Source organism: Otolemur garnettii, unplaced genomic scaffold (genome assembly GCF_000181295.1).
Source record: "Otolemur garnettii isolate 467f Iridium unplaced genomic scaffold, OtoGar3 scaffold00159, whole genome shotgun sequence".
Classification (NCBI taxonomy): Eukaryota; Metazoa; Chordata; class Mammalia; order Primates; family Galagidae; genus Otolemur; species Otolemur garnettii.
In genome coordinates this window covers 3,882,294-3,901,427 of record NW_003852554.1, presented here as the reverse complement: position 1 = coordinate 3,901,427, position 19,134 = coordinate 3,882,294, and the positions used below count along the sequence as shown (strand labels likewise).

Sequence of the window (19,134 nt, the reverse complement as noted above, 5' to 3'; positions counted from 1 at the left end):
TTCTAGTCCCAGCACTTGGGAGGCTGAATCATCTCCTGAAGCCCCCATCTCTTAATACCATTGCATATGGGCATTTGGTTTCAACATACAAATTTTGGAGGGATGTAGACATTGAAACTATAGCAGGGTCTTTGAAATAGCTACATCAGCACCCCCTGGGAGCTTATCAGAGCTGCAGAAATGCAGACCTACTCACCAGAACTAGAATTTAAAAAAAAATACCCAGGTGTTTCTTGTACATTAACGTTTAAGAACCCTGTGTTACACCAGGCCCTCTCTAACCAGAGCTGGTCTAACCTCATCACCGAAGTAATGAAAAACTGAGATCCAGAGTGAGAAAAAAAATTGGGTTTTCCAAGTTCATACAACCAGTTAGCATAACTGGGGTCATATAGTTTACGATGGTACCCCATGTAGTATAGTAAAGACTAATTCTCTGTAGCTAACTGGAGAGGAAGCACAATGGATTAGGAGCCACCCTGATAGTAGAGTCAGCTCTGTGTGAAACAAAATTTATAGCTCAAGTTATTTCATCTCCCTGAGCCTCATAGTCCCCTTTTGAAAAAATGGGAAAATAATAGTAACTTGAGAAAGACATCAGAGTTATGTGACATAGTGTGTGTGGAATCCTCACCATGGTCTGGATGCTTACTATCTAGTCACTGCTCTCTAACCACCTGAGAGGGAGCTCGACCCAAAGCTTCAGAATATTTAGTGTCTTTTCTCCTTATCAAGAGTCTTAACCCAAGTCCTGCTGTAGGGCACAGTTTCCAAATTCAAAGGAGTCTTTTGCCTCTGCAGGGGAACAGCTGGCTCTCTGGGCTCCCTCCCGGCCTTGGCTCTTTCTTCCCCGTGTTGCCAGACGTGTCTGCAATGGCTGGTCTCCTTTTGCCTTCTGCACTAGCGTGAGTTTGCCTTAGAGCAGGGACCTGGCTTTTACTGCTGTATTTCCAGGGCACATCATAGCAGAGGTGGCTGCACCAGGAAGGAGTAAGGGGTGGGAAGAGAGAAGAGAGAAAGAAAAGAAGGAGGGAAAGGGGGAGGGAGGGACACGGGGAGGGAGCTCGGAAGATGCTGCCTGTTGGAAAGCAACCATTTTACAGCGTGATGGATTCATTCAAAGAAACAGCTTGACAGAAGAGAATTCATCTTTTTATGACTGTGACAACACTAATACATTTATTTCCCTTCTGAAATTAACTTTCTAATATTAAGGAAGGTCAAAATGAACTGCAGCAAAATGAGACATTTTGTCATTTTTAACAAATTATAGCAAAGCAGACTGTCAGATTAAAGGGGTCACCATTTTGAGGCCTAAACACTGGTGCTGATTGCATAATCAGAGCTAATGCTTGTCATTCTGCCCTTTCCCTACCCACACACCTCCAACTGTTGCCTTTGGCCAGAATGATAAAACTCAAATATCCCAGCAGTCAGCCATTCTGAGGCCCTTTGGAACCTGAGAACTTTTCTTTTTTATAATTCATTCCTTCCCCAAAGGGACTCTCCACAACAGCCAGACCCTTCTCCTTCTTGCTCCTCCTCTGCCTACATGCCTTTGCTTACTTGATATATATCCCTTCTCTTATTTGCACCCCTCCTACACACGCCCACGGGGCTCTCTCCACCCTTTCTCTGCTCTACCCATCCAACCCACTGGCTGGCACCTTGTTCTTCAGGGTTGGATACTGCGGACTTATGTCTGCCACTGTTGCTCTTCTGACCTTGAGTTGGCCCTAACTGTGGCTTGGGCCCTGAGCACCCTCTTCTTCTGTCCCATCTTGCTCTGCCAAACCTGTCCTTCCCTTGGAGACACTTGGGAAAGGCCTGGTAGTCTAGGAGGGGACCTTCCACCATATTGCTCCACTCCTCTCTTTCTCTGATCCTTAATTTGGGCCATCTGGGGCCAAAGGAACTAAGATTGAATCCTGACTCTGTCTCTCAGGAAGGTTACTTAATAACTTTAGGCCTTAGTTTCCCTATCTATAAAGTCAAACAATAATCCTTAACTCACAACATTGCAGTTAGGGTCAAATGAATATATGCTCTGAAAACTATACGGCTTTGTGACAAATTAGTGAACATAGTTATAACAAGACCCATGTGCTAACAGTTCATCCCCAGGGCCTAGAGTGCATTGTTCTCTAAGTTTCACAGAAATCATGGGGGCCTGAGTTTGAGTTCCAGCTCTATAGTATGATCTCACTGTGTGACCTTGGCCAAATGGTTTCCTGTCCTTGGGCTGAAGTGCCCTCCCTTTCTGTTCCTTCTATGTGAAGGGTTAGTTCAGTACGCTCTTCGCTTCATCCATCTCTGAAGCTCCACAGAAGGCAAAGTGAACTCTGGGACCCAGAAAGGCAGAATTACGTTATTAATTCAAGATCAAAAGTGGCCAAGTTAGGAGAAGTTAGGGGTGTGGACATTCTCAGGTTGTGACTAGGTAGGAATGAGGAAGAGGAGCAGATGGCATTAGGAGATGCTTTGTTTACAACAGGAGGAACGAATTGACAGGTGGGGGTCCCTTTCAAGGAGGAACAGATGACATGTGAAGGGGGTCTCTAAGGACTGACCAACCAGAAAGAGGTAGAGAAACCAGAAGGTAGGGATATGATCAAAGCCACACAAGGGTGTTTGTCAGTGTCCTAAATGGACTACCCTCATTAGCATAGTAAAGACACACCCAGCAGTGCCTTGACAGTTTACAAACACCAGGGCAGCCCCCAGAAATTGCCATACAAGGCTAAAAAAGGGGAGGACTTGCCATTCTGAGAACTTGCCACCCTTTCCCCAGAAAATTCATGAATATTCCACCCTCAGCTTAACATATTAGTAGGGATGAGCATAAAAGGACAGACCCTAACTCTGGGGGGCGGGGAGGCCTGCTGTTCCTTATCAGAGCAGTCCCTTCTCTCCTAGCTTTGAGAGTGCACTACCCTTTACAAACCCAGTGCTTAATCAATCTTACTACCTGGCTTGCTTATATCTGTTTGTTTTGCTCATTTGTTCTGTTAACTTGGTACCAGTAACCTGTGTTCCCCACTGGGAACCAAGAACTAGGGAACATGGACCTGACATCTGGTCCCCACAGTCTGTGGTTAAAGAGGGAACATCCTTAGGTCAAAACCTCTTGACTGCATTCATATTAGCCAGCCCCACTTAAGACCCCAGATGCAAATTTACCTGGCATGTTCAACCTATGGAGTTCATTGTGAATTTTTGAAACCGAAGTGCTCTTTAGAGTGATGGGAGGTGAGGTGGGGTGTCCACGGTAATGGAATAAACCTGGTTTATCTATCTATTATGTCTATTTAACCTAAAGATGATTGGGGTACTTCTGATATTTTGCTCTTAAAAGATCTTGTCGTACTCAAGACAAAGTTAAGTCAATAGAATTCTTTTCTTCCTACGTTGGCCATTTACAGGTCTTCTAAAGATAAAACAGGAGACTGTTGTGTGGTTTCTCTGCCCCTTGGGGATTGTGCCCAGTGGGGTAATGGACCTTAGAATCAGGAGGTCTGGCTTCCAGGTCAAGGTCTGCAATTACCAGTTGTGTGACCTTGCAACTTCTAACTGCTTACTGTTTGTCCCTTCATTCAACTGACTTTTTATTGACCTTTTAGGCGCTGTGCTTCGTGCAAGGGAATGCAGAGGCATGGGAGACAAGAGTTTTATCCCTTAAGGAGTTTACAGTTGAGTAGAGGAAACAAGCATGTAGAGGAGAGATTATATTTGAGGAGTGAGGTATGCACGTTGAGCCTTAGTTTCCTTCCTGGAAAATGGGGATAATGATGCCTATTTTGAAAGGCTGTTTTATGGACTAGATGAGACGATGCCTGGCTCCCTAAATATCAGCACCTTCCCTCTTTTCCCCTGCAGGGTCCTGAAGAGCTGCTTTCTATTGCCCTATCCATGCCAGGAGGCCCAGTCATACAGCGAAGATGTCTGTTAAAGAACACGCCTTCGCAGTTGGAGGACTTTTCAAGATCATAGCATGGAGCAAAGCTCCGTGGAAAGAAACTGTCCTCTTGTGACCAGGAGCCAGAGTAAGTTAACTCTCCCGACTGCTGAGTCTGGGCAGGAGTTTTGCCTTGACGGGCCTTCCACGCAGCCATGGGAGCTGCCATTGCCATTGAGCGTAGCCTAGGTAGTTGGCCTGAGCTGCCAGTCAGCGACCAAACTCCGCCTCCAGCCTCCAGGAGCGAAGCCCCGCCCCAAGTCTCTCCCTACGTCTGAAATCACCCCTGCGGGACCTGGAAGATCACCTTCACTGACATTCATTTCAGAACCATCCTTGCTGTGTCATAGGCCCTTAGATATTATAGTGAGTTGCCCCAACACACAAGTGCACGTATCCTCAACCCTAGAAATGAAGGAAATCCGTTTGCCCTTCGCAAGGTTAAACTGTAAAATCCACTCAGAAAGGATTGAAACAGACCAACACAGGGAACTCAGAGAGAGAGAGGCTTCTGGCATTGAGCTGACTGTAACCCAATTAAAGGTATTAACACAGCTGAGGAAAGGCTCTTTCAAAGAGGGGTTTGGGAGTGGTAGGAAGAGCTGAGCTGTAAGCTGGGACTTGCTCCACTCTGTCTTTTAAGACCTACTTTCACTGCTATTTCAATAATCAAGCTATAGCAGTTCTTAAAATGCTCCAGTTTAAAGATGGTCATAATGTCCTATTGTTCTGAAGAATCCTTGGTGAAATTAACATTGAAATAGTAGCTATTCTATATTACTAGGTTTGAGCTCATAATAAGAGTAAATGCTAACATTTATCAAGTGCTTCCAATTTACCAGCCTTACAAAATCCACATGATATAAGTGCTAAATGCTTTTTATGCAGTGTCTTTTTTAATCCTCCTAACGCCTCCTTGAGGTGATGATACTACCCCATTTCACAGATAAGGCCACAGAGGCTCAGAGAGGTGAAGTGGCAGGGAAAGCCAGGATTGGAGACTTGAGCCAATTTTTTTTTTGAGACAGAGTCTCACTTTGTCATCCTTGGTAGAATGCCATGACATCACAACTCACAGCAACCTCCAATTCTTGACCTTAAATGATTCTCTTGCCTCAGCCTCCCAAGTAGCTGGGACTACAGGTGCCCGCCACAATGCCCGGCTATTTTTTTGGTTGCAGTTGTCATTGTTCTTTAGCAGGCCTCAGCTGGGCTTGAACCTACCATCCTTGGTGTATGTGGCCAGCACCCTACTCACTGAACTACAGATGCTGAGCCTTGAAGTAATTTTTGACTCCAGAGGCCTTGCTCTTAATCTACAGAATCTCCCTCCAGACCTTCTGGCTGATGGGGCAGTGCTGAAAGTTCAAAGATTCAACAGACTGGCAAGGACCAACGGAGGAAGCAGGGGCAAAATTTGAGGTGTGCTCTAGGGAAGGGGTGGGGAAATTCCCTGTTATGCTTACAAAGAAAACAATGAGTTGGAAGACTTCCCAGAATGTGAGGAGAATATAGGAAGCTGCCTGGGATAGGAGTTTTCAACAGAGATAAGGGAAATAAGATGGAGGAATGGATGAAAAGATAGAAAGATGACTGGTGGGACAGATGGGTGAATCGATGGGGATTGATCCCAGCCTTCTTCCGTAATGTGGGTTGGGCTGGTTTCAGGAGGCTCTTACTCTCATGATTGACCTAGAATCAAGCAACCAACTCCGATGAGTTTGGTTCTGTTTTATAAAATAAGGCCCCTCCTTATATCTGAGTAGTCCCTTCCTCCTTCCATTTCTCTTCTAGTTATAAAATTAGCATGTACATGGAGAAAATTGTTGGGAAATATAAAAAATCAGAGGGAAAAAAAAGCACCTTAGTACCCCAAAATATCACTGCTAACATCTAGTTTATATCCATTCTTTTGGTGTGTGTTTTCAACCTAGTTGTTATGTATGTCTTAACATATAATACATATGCAACTTTGTCTTCTGCTTTTTTTCCACTTAAAATTATAGCATAAGCATTTTTATAATAATATAAACTCTTCATAAAGATCCATTATATGAATGTATCATGATTCACTTAATCAGTTTCCCACTGTTAGGCATTTAGGTTTTTCTCGGTTTTTCACTATTTATAAATAATGATTCTGTGGACTGTTTTTGCATAAATCTTTATTCACACTTCATATTTTTTTTTTTAGTCTAGCTTTCTAGTAGTGCAATTGCTGGCTCAAAGCTATAAACACAACAATATATTTTAAATCCCAGAAACTCATTGTAACATTTTTTTCTTTCTTTTCTGAATGCTGTGTTTTTCTGCTCCCTGAAGTTAGAGCTCCATGGCTTCCTGGATCAAATCCAAGCTTCCCGAGTTGGCTCACAGGGCTCTTTGTGACTGGCCTCTGCCTGCTACCCAGCCTTGCCTCCTGCCCTTTCTGCACATGCACCCCTCGGTCCCCTAAACTCGTAGTTCCCTGCAAATACTCAGCTGCTTAATACCCGCACCCTTGCAGGCTCTATCTTCCCTGCCTCTAATCCTCCTTCCAGGCTTTGTCTAAACAACTCCTACTGCTTTGGAACTTATCACAGAAGCCACTGCCCCAGGAAGGCTTGCCTGACCCCTAGTTAGGTTCAGATGACCCTTCTTTACTCACATCGTACCCAGAGCCCTTGTCTATCATAACCCTCACCACTCTCTGCTGTAATCATTGGTTTACTTATCTGGAGCTCCAGATCAGGGGTTTGCCAACTTTTTATGCCCAAGGAATCTTTTATTCAAATACACTTCTTATGCTAATACCAGTTAACAGTTTTTGAGAACACATATGCTTGGCCTAGTGCCTTAAACAAGTTGCACGCATCACTTCATGTAATTCTCATGACAAACTCTTACAAACAAGGAAACTGAAGTTTATAGAGCTTGAGGGAGCAAAGCTACTGAGTGTTGAATTGAGATTTAAATCCAGGCCTGAGCCTCAGCTCTTAAACACAAGTTTATACTGTTCTAGTTAAAATGGAGAGGAGGCTCACGTGAGGGGGCTCCTCAGACCACTTGTAATTTTTCTGAAAACAGTTTGAAAACCATTGCTCTAGTCTAGATCATCAGCTCCTTGAAGGAAGGGGCTGTTTTTTATTTGTCTTTGCCCGCTAGTGCACAGTGCCTGCACTCAGGAAATGTTTGCCAAATGAGTAAATGAAAAGATTTTTTTTTCTTTTAAAGATTACCGTACAGGGAAGATTTTCTATAACCTTGGAGTGAAAGCAGGCAACAGAAGCCTAGAATGGCTGGCTGAGTGGGAGAGCATCCAGCTCACCGGCCAGAAGGTCAGGCCGTGCTCAGGCTGATAAGACTTCTCACAGCCGACACTTGGGACCATTACAGGGCTTTGGAGATGGGCATTAGTACTTTAGGAGAACAGGGCTAATTTTCTGATAAAAGGTTAAACAGTTGAGTTCTTGCTGGAAGCAGTGATTAGTCTAGTCCCTTTCATCAGAATTCAGCTCTTTCCAACACGGTAAATAATGGGCTAATTAGGCATCTGGCTTACTTGATTTCCCATGGCTAAGGCCAATTTCTGAAGTGCAATATGCTATTTGATGTACCAGCATGAGTTCTTCCTAGGCTTGAGAGCCTCCCAACAGCAACAACCAAAAATAACTCTCGGAAAAGTTCCACACATGTTGAACATAAAACACCCTAAAATGTAACCTTTACTCTGTTGTGGGACTACTCAGCTGAGTCCTTATTGGGGTCGTAGGTTGAATGCAGATCCCAGCTTGCTCAGATGTGGGGCGTGAAGGAGAGAATGCAGGAGGGATGAGAAATGGATGGGGTAGGTTAACTGGAAAAGTTCCTGCAAGAGATGACCTGGATGTAAACCAGGAGTGGTTACATAATTGATAAGGAGTGGCAGGCTGCCCACACAGACTCCTTTTTAGCTCACTGTGGCCTGGATAATTGGGGGACAATGGACTGGGGAAAATGAGGAGGCAAGCTTGGTCTGACTTAGAAGCCAGGGGAAATGAAATAGATGTTGGAAGCAGGGGAAGAGCGAAGAGAAAAAAATTAGAATCTGTGGGTTTGTGGTGGAGATCCCATACAGCTAGAGTCTAATGCTCCAGAGTTTCCAAATGTATGAGCTTGAGAAAAAGGTTTCTTAGGTGGGAGCTCTTTGTGACTGGGGATCAAAATGAAGGGGAGAAGACGAGTTAATGGAAATGCAGTGCAGTGAGTGAGAATCGCGGAGATGAGAAAGTCAAGGGGACACACGGTTTTTCCAGGATGTTTCAGTGCTATCTTGCTGGGGACAAGATCTGATCAATGGGTCAGATGGGTGAGCTACCAAGATGTCCCCATGCACTCACTGAATGCTTAAGTGCTGGACTCTGCCAGGTGATGGAGAAACAGGATGAAATACCCAACTTCTATGTCTGAGAAGCAGAGAGGACAACCATCACTACAACACTGCCAGATGTGCACTTTACCCAAGGGGTGTACCCCGCTCTGGAGGATGCCTATGGCAATCCAAACAGCTGCCCTTCTGGAGAGACTGCATTTTAATCAATCAACTGCTCAAGTGGTTCTCAGTGAGCTACCAGTGAGCCTGCAGCCCTGCCCAGGCAGCGAGGATGTGAGACAGTTCCTCTGTGCTTGAGGAGTTTGCAAGAGAGCAAAGAAATGAGGGTGAACCATGGGACAAGGAGTGTGGGGAAACCTTGGAGAAGATGGGTGTGGAAGTAGTTTCTGAAGATAAGGCGCATTTTGAAAAGTGCCTCTTGGCTTGGAACACTTTTCCTCCTCTTTGCTCAGTAAATCCCTATCCATTCTTCAGCACCCTGTGCTGATGTAATTTCCAGGTTTTAATGAGAGGATTTCTTCTTTCCTGCCATCTTTCTCTGTCACAGCACAAGTTTCTGAAGGGCCTCTGTTCTGCCCTGGGTGTTGGAGATAATAGAAATGACTAAGGTGAAGTCCAAGCCCCAAGTGGGATCACAATCTGTGGGGGAGCTGCGGCCATGGGAACAGGGAGGTAAGTGATGTGATAGCCAAATGCATAAAGTCATAACAGTTCCATGTCTGATATGGCAACTATTAAAGGTTATTTGTGTGTATAGTACCTAATCCTGACAGAAGTCCAAGGAGATGCTCATTGTCATTCCCAATTTACAGACAAGGGATATGAGCCATACAGAGTTTAATGGACCTGACTCAAAGAGAACCTTCTAGAAACTTTGCTGATCCTCATGCACATGAAACAATATATAGTATTGTTTTCAGTATTTAGGAAATCATGGGAGGCATCTAGAATCTTTCAGGGTGAAAAGATGTTAGAAAAATTGAAGGCACCGACCAACTCGACAAGAATATTACTCTGAAGCAAGAGATTTCATCTCTCTGCCTTGTTTTCTGCCTGAGAGTCAAAGCTAAAATCTAGGGAGTTAGAAAAACCATGTCTTTTATCACAGGTAGGAGAAGTTGCCCTTTAGAAAAATAACGATTTCGCTTAAAATTCCTTAAAGTTTCATAAACTGTCTCAAACTGTTGTAGGAAAAACTGTAAAAATTTCATGAACTCAAAGCACCCCATGTTCTCGGAGCCCTCTGTACAGTATTACATTTACTTCAAGTCTTTATTCCCACACTGAACCTTTCCCCCCAGTGGCTATTCACTGATTCCCTGAGCCACGCTGCGAGAAGCGGGAAGATACTTGAGCAGGCCTGAGTGTGAGCTGCGTGGTGGGAGAGGAGGCGCACGTATCTGTCGTGAACCCTCACAGCTGGCTGCAGTCTGCACGTTTCAACAGGACAGTCCTCCTCACCCTACCCCAGGCAATAATCCTCCCTCACCTCCATAAAACATCTCACGTTCATATACATGGGATCTTGCTCTACAACTGGTGAGGGAGGCAGGTCAGGGATTATTCTTTTTAGCAGATGGCACTCTAAGGCATTGAAAACTAATATGTATGGAGTGTCTGCCTTGTCCTATGCACTTTCACAGGTATCCATTCAGGCTGTCCTTCTTTGGCAGTGGCCAGGACTCCTGTGTCCTGTGAAAATCCTGCCCACCAGTGGATCATGCATTGGACCCAACAGACAACTCCACGTTGGAACAGACTGTGAGGGGCCTTTCAGAGATCATCCTGCAACCCCTACAATGTATAGACAGGGGGTGGTTGTGTAATTAAAAGCCCAGAGGGTAGAAGAGATTTGCCTAAAAGCACCAGGCAAACATGTGGTTCAGCCATTCTGGGGGAGGATTAGTGCCCCCAGGCTCTCCACTACTACGCACACAGTTTTAGCTGCTCTGCAGGGAACCTCTGGGATAACAAAGTCACAGATATGGAGATGCATCAATGGTTTGGGGACCTAGTGAGTTAGTCTACAAATGCCCTGGGTATGTATTTTCAACAGGGATGGTACTGCCACTTCCTTGGGGTGATAAACACCCTGCCATAGGGGGGAAAATTATTTCACCCGAACGGCTGGCCTGATCTCTTGGTCTACCTCTAAGTATCTATGCGAGGTATGTGAGGGCGCCTTTTACTTCTTATCCTCTCCAAAGTAGGTTTACCTCTTTCCTAGCAAGACACTCCTCCCAGCCGTGGACTTGAAACCCTGTCAGGTCTGAACATGCAGGTGGCCCCTTGTGTCTAGTCTGGTGACACAGTGAAATCTCTGCTCAGTCTCAGAATATACCTCAAGGACCACTTCCTCGCCTTTTAATTGGATGGTGACACCGTACCCAGCTGTGTGTACCCGCCCACATCCTGGGTGTGGTTATGTGTAACTATGTACTGGACCATGTGCCCATTTTTCATTTACCACGTTGATGTTTTTATATATATGTATTTTCTGTTTTGTCTCTGTGAATGCATGGGTGTTCTGCTTTTTCTTTTTGCTTTCTTTCTTTCTTTCTTTCTTTTTTTTTTTATTGAGACAGATTCTCACTATGTTGCCCTCGGCAGAGTACCATGGTGTCACAGCTCACAGCAACCTCAGACTCTTGGGCTCAAGTGATTCTCTTGCCTCAGCCTCCCTAGTCGCTGGGACTATAGGTGCCTGCTGCAATGCCTGGCTATTTTTTTCTTTAGCAGGCCCAGGCCAGGTTTGAACCCACCAGCCCCAGAGCATGTGGCCGGCGCCCTATCCGCTGAGCTCCGCCTGTTCTGCCTATTTCTATGCAGTGTGTGTCTACTCCGTGCGCTGGGGTGAATGAGGCTGGTTCTGTGTGTATTTGACCATGTCAGCAACTGCTCTGTTTGTCAAGTAAATGTGCTATAATTTATTTATTTATTTGACAGAAAGAGAGCAGCTTATCTTGAGGACTACAGGAGGCAAGGAAAGGGGGGAAAAAACCAGTCCTGTGTTGCTCTATTTTAAAAGCAGCTCTGTGTTGTTATGGCAGCTAATTTTCCTTAAATGATTTAAGGAAACGGATCTGTCTAAAAGAGCCGCAGCCAAGTTGTTATAGCAACACAGGCAGCAGCTGAGGAAAGAAAAGGGGGGACTCACCCTCGGAAACCTCTCAAAAAAGCAACCCTTCCTTGGGTTCTGAGGGACTCAGGGAGTAAAGGAGAGGGTTGGAGGAAACTCAGTCCCCTTCCCAGTCGGATCCTGGGGAGTCTTCCTAGCAACAGCCTTTGTTACTCTTGAGTTCAGATCCCATCATCCCTAACCTGGACTCTTGTCGTAGGCACCTAACTGGCCTCTCTTCTCCCTACTTAGTCTCACCTCCTTTGAGCCACCCCCCGCACTGCAGCCTTGGTAATTTTCTAAAGCATATATTCTTTACTCATCTGCTTGTTCGCGTCATCCAACATGATATTCTCTGCAACGCCATGTTCTGTGCTAGAGCCTGGGGCTACGGAAATGAACAGGGCATGTCCTTGAACAGCCTGTCAGGGACTGTTGGCCTTTGTCCCAGAAGTAATAGGGAGCCACTGAAAGGTTTTAAAACAGGAAAGAGAGACCAGGTGGATATAAATTTTAGAATGACTCCAAGGTTTCTGGATGGAGGGACTGAATGTCTAGAAATATGTTTCATTGATCTCTCCCTCCCTTCTTCTGTGTCTTTGAGGACTCACCTCTGACTACTCTGATCCTTAAGATTCAGAGAGGGATGTGCTGGAATATTCCCAACAAGCAGACTTTTGTTCCATTGCCTTGATTTTTTTTTTTAAGTCATGATACTTAACTAAATTAAAAATCCATTTAAAAGACTTTGATTTTAGTGGCAGAGAGCATCGGCTATAGGAAGAAGCCCCATTCCTTGGCCCAGGGCTTAAGCTGCTCTGTGAGCTTCCTCAGCCTGCCCCTGACAGCCCTCTTGCAGCTCTCTGCTATAAACGCTGCACACCAAGCCTGGCGGCGGAGGTCTCCTACCCCCATGCCGCTGCTCAGCTCTTCCTGGAATGCCTCCTGCCCTTTCCCCGTAACCTTCCTCTGCTCCAAACCATAGCCTCTCCACCTGATGAACTAGTCCCTTTCCTAAAGGCTCAGCCCAACTCCTAACAAAAGCTTCCTTGGATCCCTTCTTGAATTAATCCCCACCTCCATCCCCACTTGAATTAATCTCCCTCAGACCCATGTTTCTAAAGCACTGTGTGTTTTCTTTATCTTAGCATACCTTCCTAACTTCCATGACTTAAAATTTCCTAAGGGTCTGGCCTTCCCATCAGATCGTAAGTCCCTCCTGGCATGGGATCCTGCCCCATTAATCTCCATAACCCTAGAGGTTACCTAAGGGTCTGGCACCTGGTAAGCCTAACTGCATTCAGTTAACTGAGGCTTTTAAAGCAAATGATACTTATTTACTTAGCGTACACCAAACACTTCTCTGGGTGTACCTCACAAGCACATAGTTAGATGCTACAGAGTTGTAGATGAATATTCTTAGGAAGCCCACCCCAAAATAGGCTTAGCTTTTTAAATGAGTATGAGAGGACAGTGCTGTCTGCGGCCTTGTGCACAAGTGACTGATTGCATGGGCCTAATGTGTAATACAAAGTTACTGTCATACTCTGTGGACAAAGCCATACTCTACAAGTAGGAGTTGAGCTCTCCTCTGAAAGGAGATGCCTGTTTCTGGAGCTAATTTTCTAGGGAAGAGGTAGAGCTCTCAGACCTAACATCGGAACAGGAAGGAGAGGCCTCAGGGTAGAGCAGAGTGGGAACTGACTCCCCTGCTCTTTACCACCATAAGGATACTGAAATATTTAAACATAGCTCCTGAACAAGACGTGGAAGGTGGAGACAGGTGAAGGACTGGGAAGACAGGGGATCTGGGATCTGGATGAGCCCTAGGTGGCCAGAGAGAGCTCATTTCAGTGGTGGGTAAATGTGGAGGCACAGAGGCCAGAGATGGAACAAGTCAATGAAGATCATCTGTGTCACGGGAGTGAGAATGAGTGATGCCATCTCAGGTTCTATCCCTGGGAGTTTTGGCAAATCTCAGCAGGTGGCAGGGGAACTTAAGGGTTCATGTCACCAAACCAGAGTCTTCGGTAAAGGTGCACAGTGATGGTGGGAGGGAAATCAGGGGTCATGCCCAGGGAGGGGCGAGACTGGGGAGGAGTCTGTGTTTCAATTGCTCCCTTCGTCTGGAAATCCTTCTAAAACCCGTCCACAGAGACTCTAGGTTTGTGTGTCATTTACTCAACATTTACACTGAGCTCCCTGCTGGGCACCGGGGACCCTGAGGTGAATCAGCCAGACCCTCCCCCTGGGGATGATAAACCACAACTCATAAACGAGGGCCGCACTCCCACTGTCGCTGGAATGGAAGGTGAAACACTTTGTGTTGCAGACCGTGTAGTGCTCTGGGTTAAGCACTTCTTTTTTCAAGATCATCACTTAACCTCCAATGTCCCCAAGAGGGCTTAAGGGTTTGGTGAGCACAGGGCCAGGAAAGCAGCCTCTGAAGTCGATGCCGTCTCTAACACAAGGCCGCAGGCTCTTGTTGCAGGTTAGAAGCACACAGATGGTTTGGATTCCAGGAGCCTTCCCACGCAGGTTGGAAAAATCACTTCTCAGCTGCAAACTGAGCACGTCTAAATTTGGATGCATCTCTTGACCCCACACTTACCGTGTGTCCTGGGTTCTTATCTCAGGAAGGGCACTTCATCCTCTCTGCTGCCCAAGTCAACAGCAAGGGCAGCATGCAAGACACTTCTCTGCCACAGTCCCCATGTCCCTCATGTCTTACTCCTTATTATCTCCGGAGTCCTCCTTCTTTCTAACCCCAGAGCAACAGACTATCTCCCAGCCTCTAGCCCGGCACCCTCTGAATCCGTTCTCCTAATGAGCACCAGAGGGATCTTTCTGAAATGAAAACCTGATTCTGTCACTTCCCTGCTTATAATCCTTCCCATGAAGACAAAGTCCTTATTGCTCCCTGTCTCAGACCTGCCCTTTGCCCTCTGTCTGCCCCAGCACCAGCCACAAAGGATGACTCTCAGTCTGCTGAGTGCTGCTTCCTCTGCCTCAATCCCCCCTGTCCCAAGCTGCCCTCATGTATCAGCTCAGATGTTTCCTCCTGGGTCGGTGTCTCACAACCCCCGGGCCCGCCTCTATAAATGCATCTAGAATTACTGTCTATAAATGCTTGTCTCCACCAGGCTATGAACTCCTTAGGGGTGGGCACTGGCACCTAGCACAGGGTCTGAGGCATTGTGTTAGGAATAGCACTCAGATGTCGGAGGGTCCTGCTGAACCTTAGAAGGAGTGAGGCTGTCAGCATTTGGAAACAAGTCCAGAAGTTGTCCTGGCAGTTCAGATAGCTTGGATTTGAGTGATTATGGTTATGTATGTGACAGTGAAGGTCGAGAGGAGAAATGCATTTACAGCTATTAGGGCATATGTTCTGGGCACTGCAGTGTTTGCAGCTGGGCGCAGTCAGGCCTGACGTCAAACGTGAGTTTGAGTCAGATCCAGATGATGTTTGTTGAGGGTCTGCTACCCACCAGCACTGTGCTAGGTGCTTTCATGTTGCTTTTAACTGGAGAGATCATATAATTTCTCATCCAAACCAGGACACTTTCAAGAGTGAAAGGGAGCACTGTTAAAAATACTTTAGGACAACAGGTGTAAACCAGAACTTCCCCAGGAAAGCCAAGACTTATGACCACGCCACCTAGAAGTCACACTTTATGCTTTTGTTTTTGGTAACCCTGACGCATTTTATAATCTATATTTATCAGTATTTACTTTAAAGCCTATTTACCCATTATATTGCAAGGGTTAGGGTTTTTTACACTGTTAGAACTACACTGCCTGGCATACAGAACCCTGATATATAAATAAATAATTGGCAGAAAAAAGGAAGGGACAAATGGATTATGAAACTGGGCAAGGAAACAGGGAGGGGGGAAGAGAGACAGAGGGAGCTGGGACCCTGTTCCAGGTGAGTTTGACTCCTGTGAGTGCCCTGTGTCCTGGCTAGAGGCAGAAAGGAGAGACTTCAGTAAGAAAATGGCTCTCACAACTAACTCAGCATCCAAGGGGTACTTGTTAGGATTGGATCAGCTGATGATCAATCTATCCACGGCACAGTCATTTCCTAATATCTTTGGAACTCAGTCTTTCAACATGACTGGGTACGCAGCTGTTAGTGAGTAAATCAGTAACTTCTACCTGATGGTGGCAATGGCAGGAGAATCCTCTTTCTCCTTAGCAACCCTGACCCCCTTCTCTTGTATTCCTCCTCCCCCTCAATCACCATCCAGTTCTCTCTGGGGACTCATCTAAACCACCACCGTGCTCCACAGTTCTGTAACTCCTCCAGGTCAGTGTCTGTCCTTTACCATGTCTCATTTTCCCCCCCGAGAATTACTGCTTTCTGTCTGTGAACCATATTATATTCGGCATAGGAGAATTTTCCATGTTCAGCCCAATCCAATTCAACACCCAGTTATTGAGTATCTATTATCAATCAGACCAGAAAAAAATATAGGAGCTTATTCTCTTTGAGGACGTAGCAGGAGAAGGCATTGTGATTTGATCAGGGACACTTCACTCAATGCAGAAGCCTGGGCAGGCGGAACTCAGTGCACTGAGCACACTTCCCTAGAACATCAGAAGCAGCTGCTTTCTGCAGAGATAGCTGATCAGGATGGCTGAGAGTTCAGGGTAGTAAAGGGATTTGGTGAGCACAGATACCATCTTCCTTTATAGACAAAGAAGGAAGCAAATATCCTGAAGCTGTGTAAGCCCTGCCCCCGAAGGCGGGCTCTGAAGGGGCCGTGGAAAGCAAGGCTCACACAGAAGACCAAGATAACAGTTGAGTTTCATAACCACGATCACATTGCACCTAAGGACTTCTTATTTCACAAATCCTTGCTCTGATAATACACATTTGTTTTTAAGCATACATTTCTGCCTGATTGATAGATATATGTCGCTCTTTTTTACTGGCATCTTCAATGAGGGAAAGGGGAACGAGTTATGTTGGGGCATCTCTGAAGCACCCCAAATCTGTGACCCTCGCTGTCTTAGCACTCACCATCTGTCACCTGACAGCAGTCAAGGGGTCATAAAGCCCGTCATCAGAGTTGGAAGGAACTCAGGCGTGATTCCACTAGACTGTTGCTCACACTTTAGATTTTACTGTGGGCACCATTTTTGACTAAAAGTTGAACACTTTTAGTAAGGCAAAACGCACAGCTCACACCGCTCCCCGCCATCCTCAGGCAGCTCTAATTTTTTAAAAGTTCTATTCATTTATATGCCCCACCTCTTCCCATGTCCTCCATCTGAAAAAAACTCTGTCCTGTCCTTTCTCCAATAGCTCTTCAGAGATGGCATGGTTGTGGTTGGCTGCCTTTCTCTAAGCTGTGAACCCCCACTGTCTATTTCTTATAGACAGGAACCTGCGCCTGTGAGCAAACTTGGTGTGCACAGCTGTTGTTTTTTCTTCTGGGAACAAGTGTCACCCCACCCCCTCACTCCAACCATGTGGTTCCAGTAAGGCTGCCCTATCCTCACGTATCCTTTCTTCTTGGGCCAGAAATGACTTTCTGAGAGGGGCACACATCCTCCAAACTAGGCCAATCACAATCCTTTTGAAATTATAACCGAAAAATGAGGGTAAGTCACTGTATGGTGACAATTCCAGGATATGATATGTGGCAGTCATGTTCATGACATGTGGAGGAGGCCAGTCTACAGACCTCAGTTATATGACATTGCCCCAGTACTCTTCTAACAAATGCTCTATTTTGCTTACAATAATTCAAGTTCAAGTTGTATTTCTTTCTTTCTTTCTTTCTTTTTTTTTTTTTGTTGTTGTTGTTTTTGGCCGGGGCTGGGTTTGAACCCACCACCTCTGGCATATGGGGCCAGCGCCCTACTCCTTTGAGCCATAGGTGCCACCCAAGTTGTATTTCTTTAACTTGTAACCGAAGAGGCCTGGCGAAAATGGATATGCTCCAATGTTTCCTTCATCCCATGAGACAAGTTCTTCCAGAATTGAACCCAGTATGTGTGCGGGATGAGGGGAGAAGGAGGTACCTGGGCCTGTCAGGTACCCAGTGCCCCCCGGCTTTGACCATGTAGTACTAATTTGCAGCTCCTGGTGGCTTTCCCAGTGTCATGCTTCCCTTTCCCAGATCAAGCCACAGACCAGCAGCTGAGGCCATCCAGTTACTTACCGGGTCGTTGTACATCTGGACAATGAGCTGTTTCACCCCATGCAGGGTAGGGTGGGCCCAGGGAGAGGGGTCCAGCCAGTGACGATTCAGGTCAAACCCCATCAGAGAACACCTAGGAAGCACCCAAAGTGAAAGTCAGTGTAGACAGGTCATGCCGAGTGTCCGTCGTCAGCATACAGTTAGGAATAGGAGCAGTGGCGATGCCATTTACCCACATGTGTTGTTTTCCAGAGCAGTTCTAAGCACTTTGCGGGTATTAATCCACTTGGTGCTATTAACAACCCTGTGAGGTCATTACTCTTACAGTCCTCACTTCACGGAAGAAGAAATGGAGTCACAGAGAAGTTCAAGAACTATCTTTGTGGCGCCGTCTCCTTTCAGTGTCTGGAGTCACATGTCCCACAGACACCCGCACGCCTACACAGTGCAGCTGACGGACACTCAGGCCAAGACCACGGTGTCCCTGGGTTCTGCTTTCTCCCACGCCCACAGCTGAGCCATTATCTCCACCTTCCAAACACATTCAGAACTCAGCGCCCTGTTACTTCTTCCACTGCTGTCATTCTGTGCTTGGCCCAAGGCCCAGAGTATCATAATTACCTCTTACCTGGTCTCCTTGTTCCCATTCTTGCCTCCTCTCACTCCACTTCCAATCCCCCCATGTTCCATGTCATATGCAGGGTGCTCCTCTTAAAACATAAGTCAGATCGTGTCCCCACTATAAGCAACATAAGAGCCCCAGTCCCTCCAACAGGACCCAGCGTGGTCTGCCAGGTTCACCTCCCTGAGCCCAGCTCCTACCACCACCCCTCCTGCTTCCTCTGTGCCAGATGCTCCTGCCCCACACCAAACGCTTCCTGCCTCAGGGACTTTGCACAGGTTATGCCTTCTGCCTGAAGTTGTTTCTCCCTAGATATCTGGATGACTTATTCTCTCATTTGTTTCAAATCTTTGTTTAAGTGCCACCTGCTTAGTTACATTTACCCGACCACCTTCTCTATACTCTCGCTTGGGCACCTTAAATAACTGAACAAAGGCTTCTCCTCCTCTCCCTCGTCCTCTTCTGCCTCCAGATCTGTTCAGAGCCCTGCCTGTACCTGAGAAGGGACACCTCTTCCATGGCCCTGTCCGGCCCCTGAATCCTTTCCAGGTCAGCCCAGGCTGTACAACTTGCAGAAACATGTCGCTTGCTCACACTTCAAATACCCAGTCTCCTTCTCTCCAACCCATCCTCTATCACATCTGACGGTCTTGCTTTCTTGGTCGAGATTCATCTATGACTGCAGAGTATGTCTATTGCCTGCAGAATAAGATTCTGTTCTTTGTAGATTTTTAGCTGGATTCAAAACTGATGGCAGCCATGTCACTCTCACTTCTTTCTCAGCCACAGATTGTCTTTCTTTTTCTTTTCTGTCCTTCTGTCCCATTACTTTAACCTCCTCCACTTCATCTTTCAAGCCCCTCTATTCCCTTAAGCAACACAATGTAACCCTTTCTCATCTCACAAAATTCACATCCCTACCTATCACCCTATTTA

General features: G+C 46.2%; 1 protein-coding gene across 2 annotated transcripts in view; it reads right to left on the bottom strand.

Moving 5' to 3' along the window:
* AGBL4 (ATP/GTP binding protein like 4) overlaps positions 1 to 19,134 on the bottom strand; it is a 1,282,996-nt gene that overhangs the window by 84,525 nt on the left and 1,179,337 nt on the right. For both annotated transcript variants that reach the window (XM_012811470.2, XM_023519146.1), the window contains exon 9: positions 17,598 to 17,709. In XM_012811470.2, the coding sequence (XP_012666924.1) occupies positions 17,598 to 17,709 (112 nt within the window). The remainder of the gene's footprint in view (positions 1 to 17,597; positions 17,710 to 19,134) is intronic.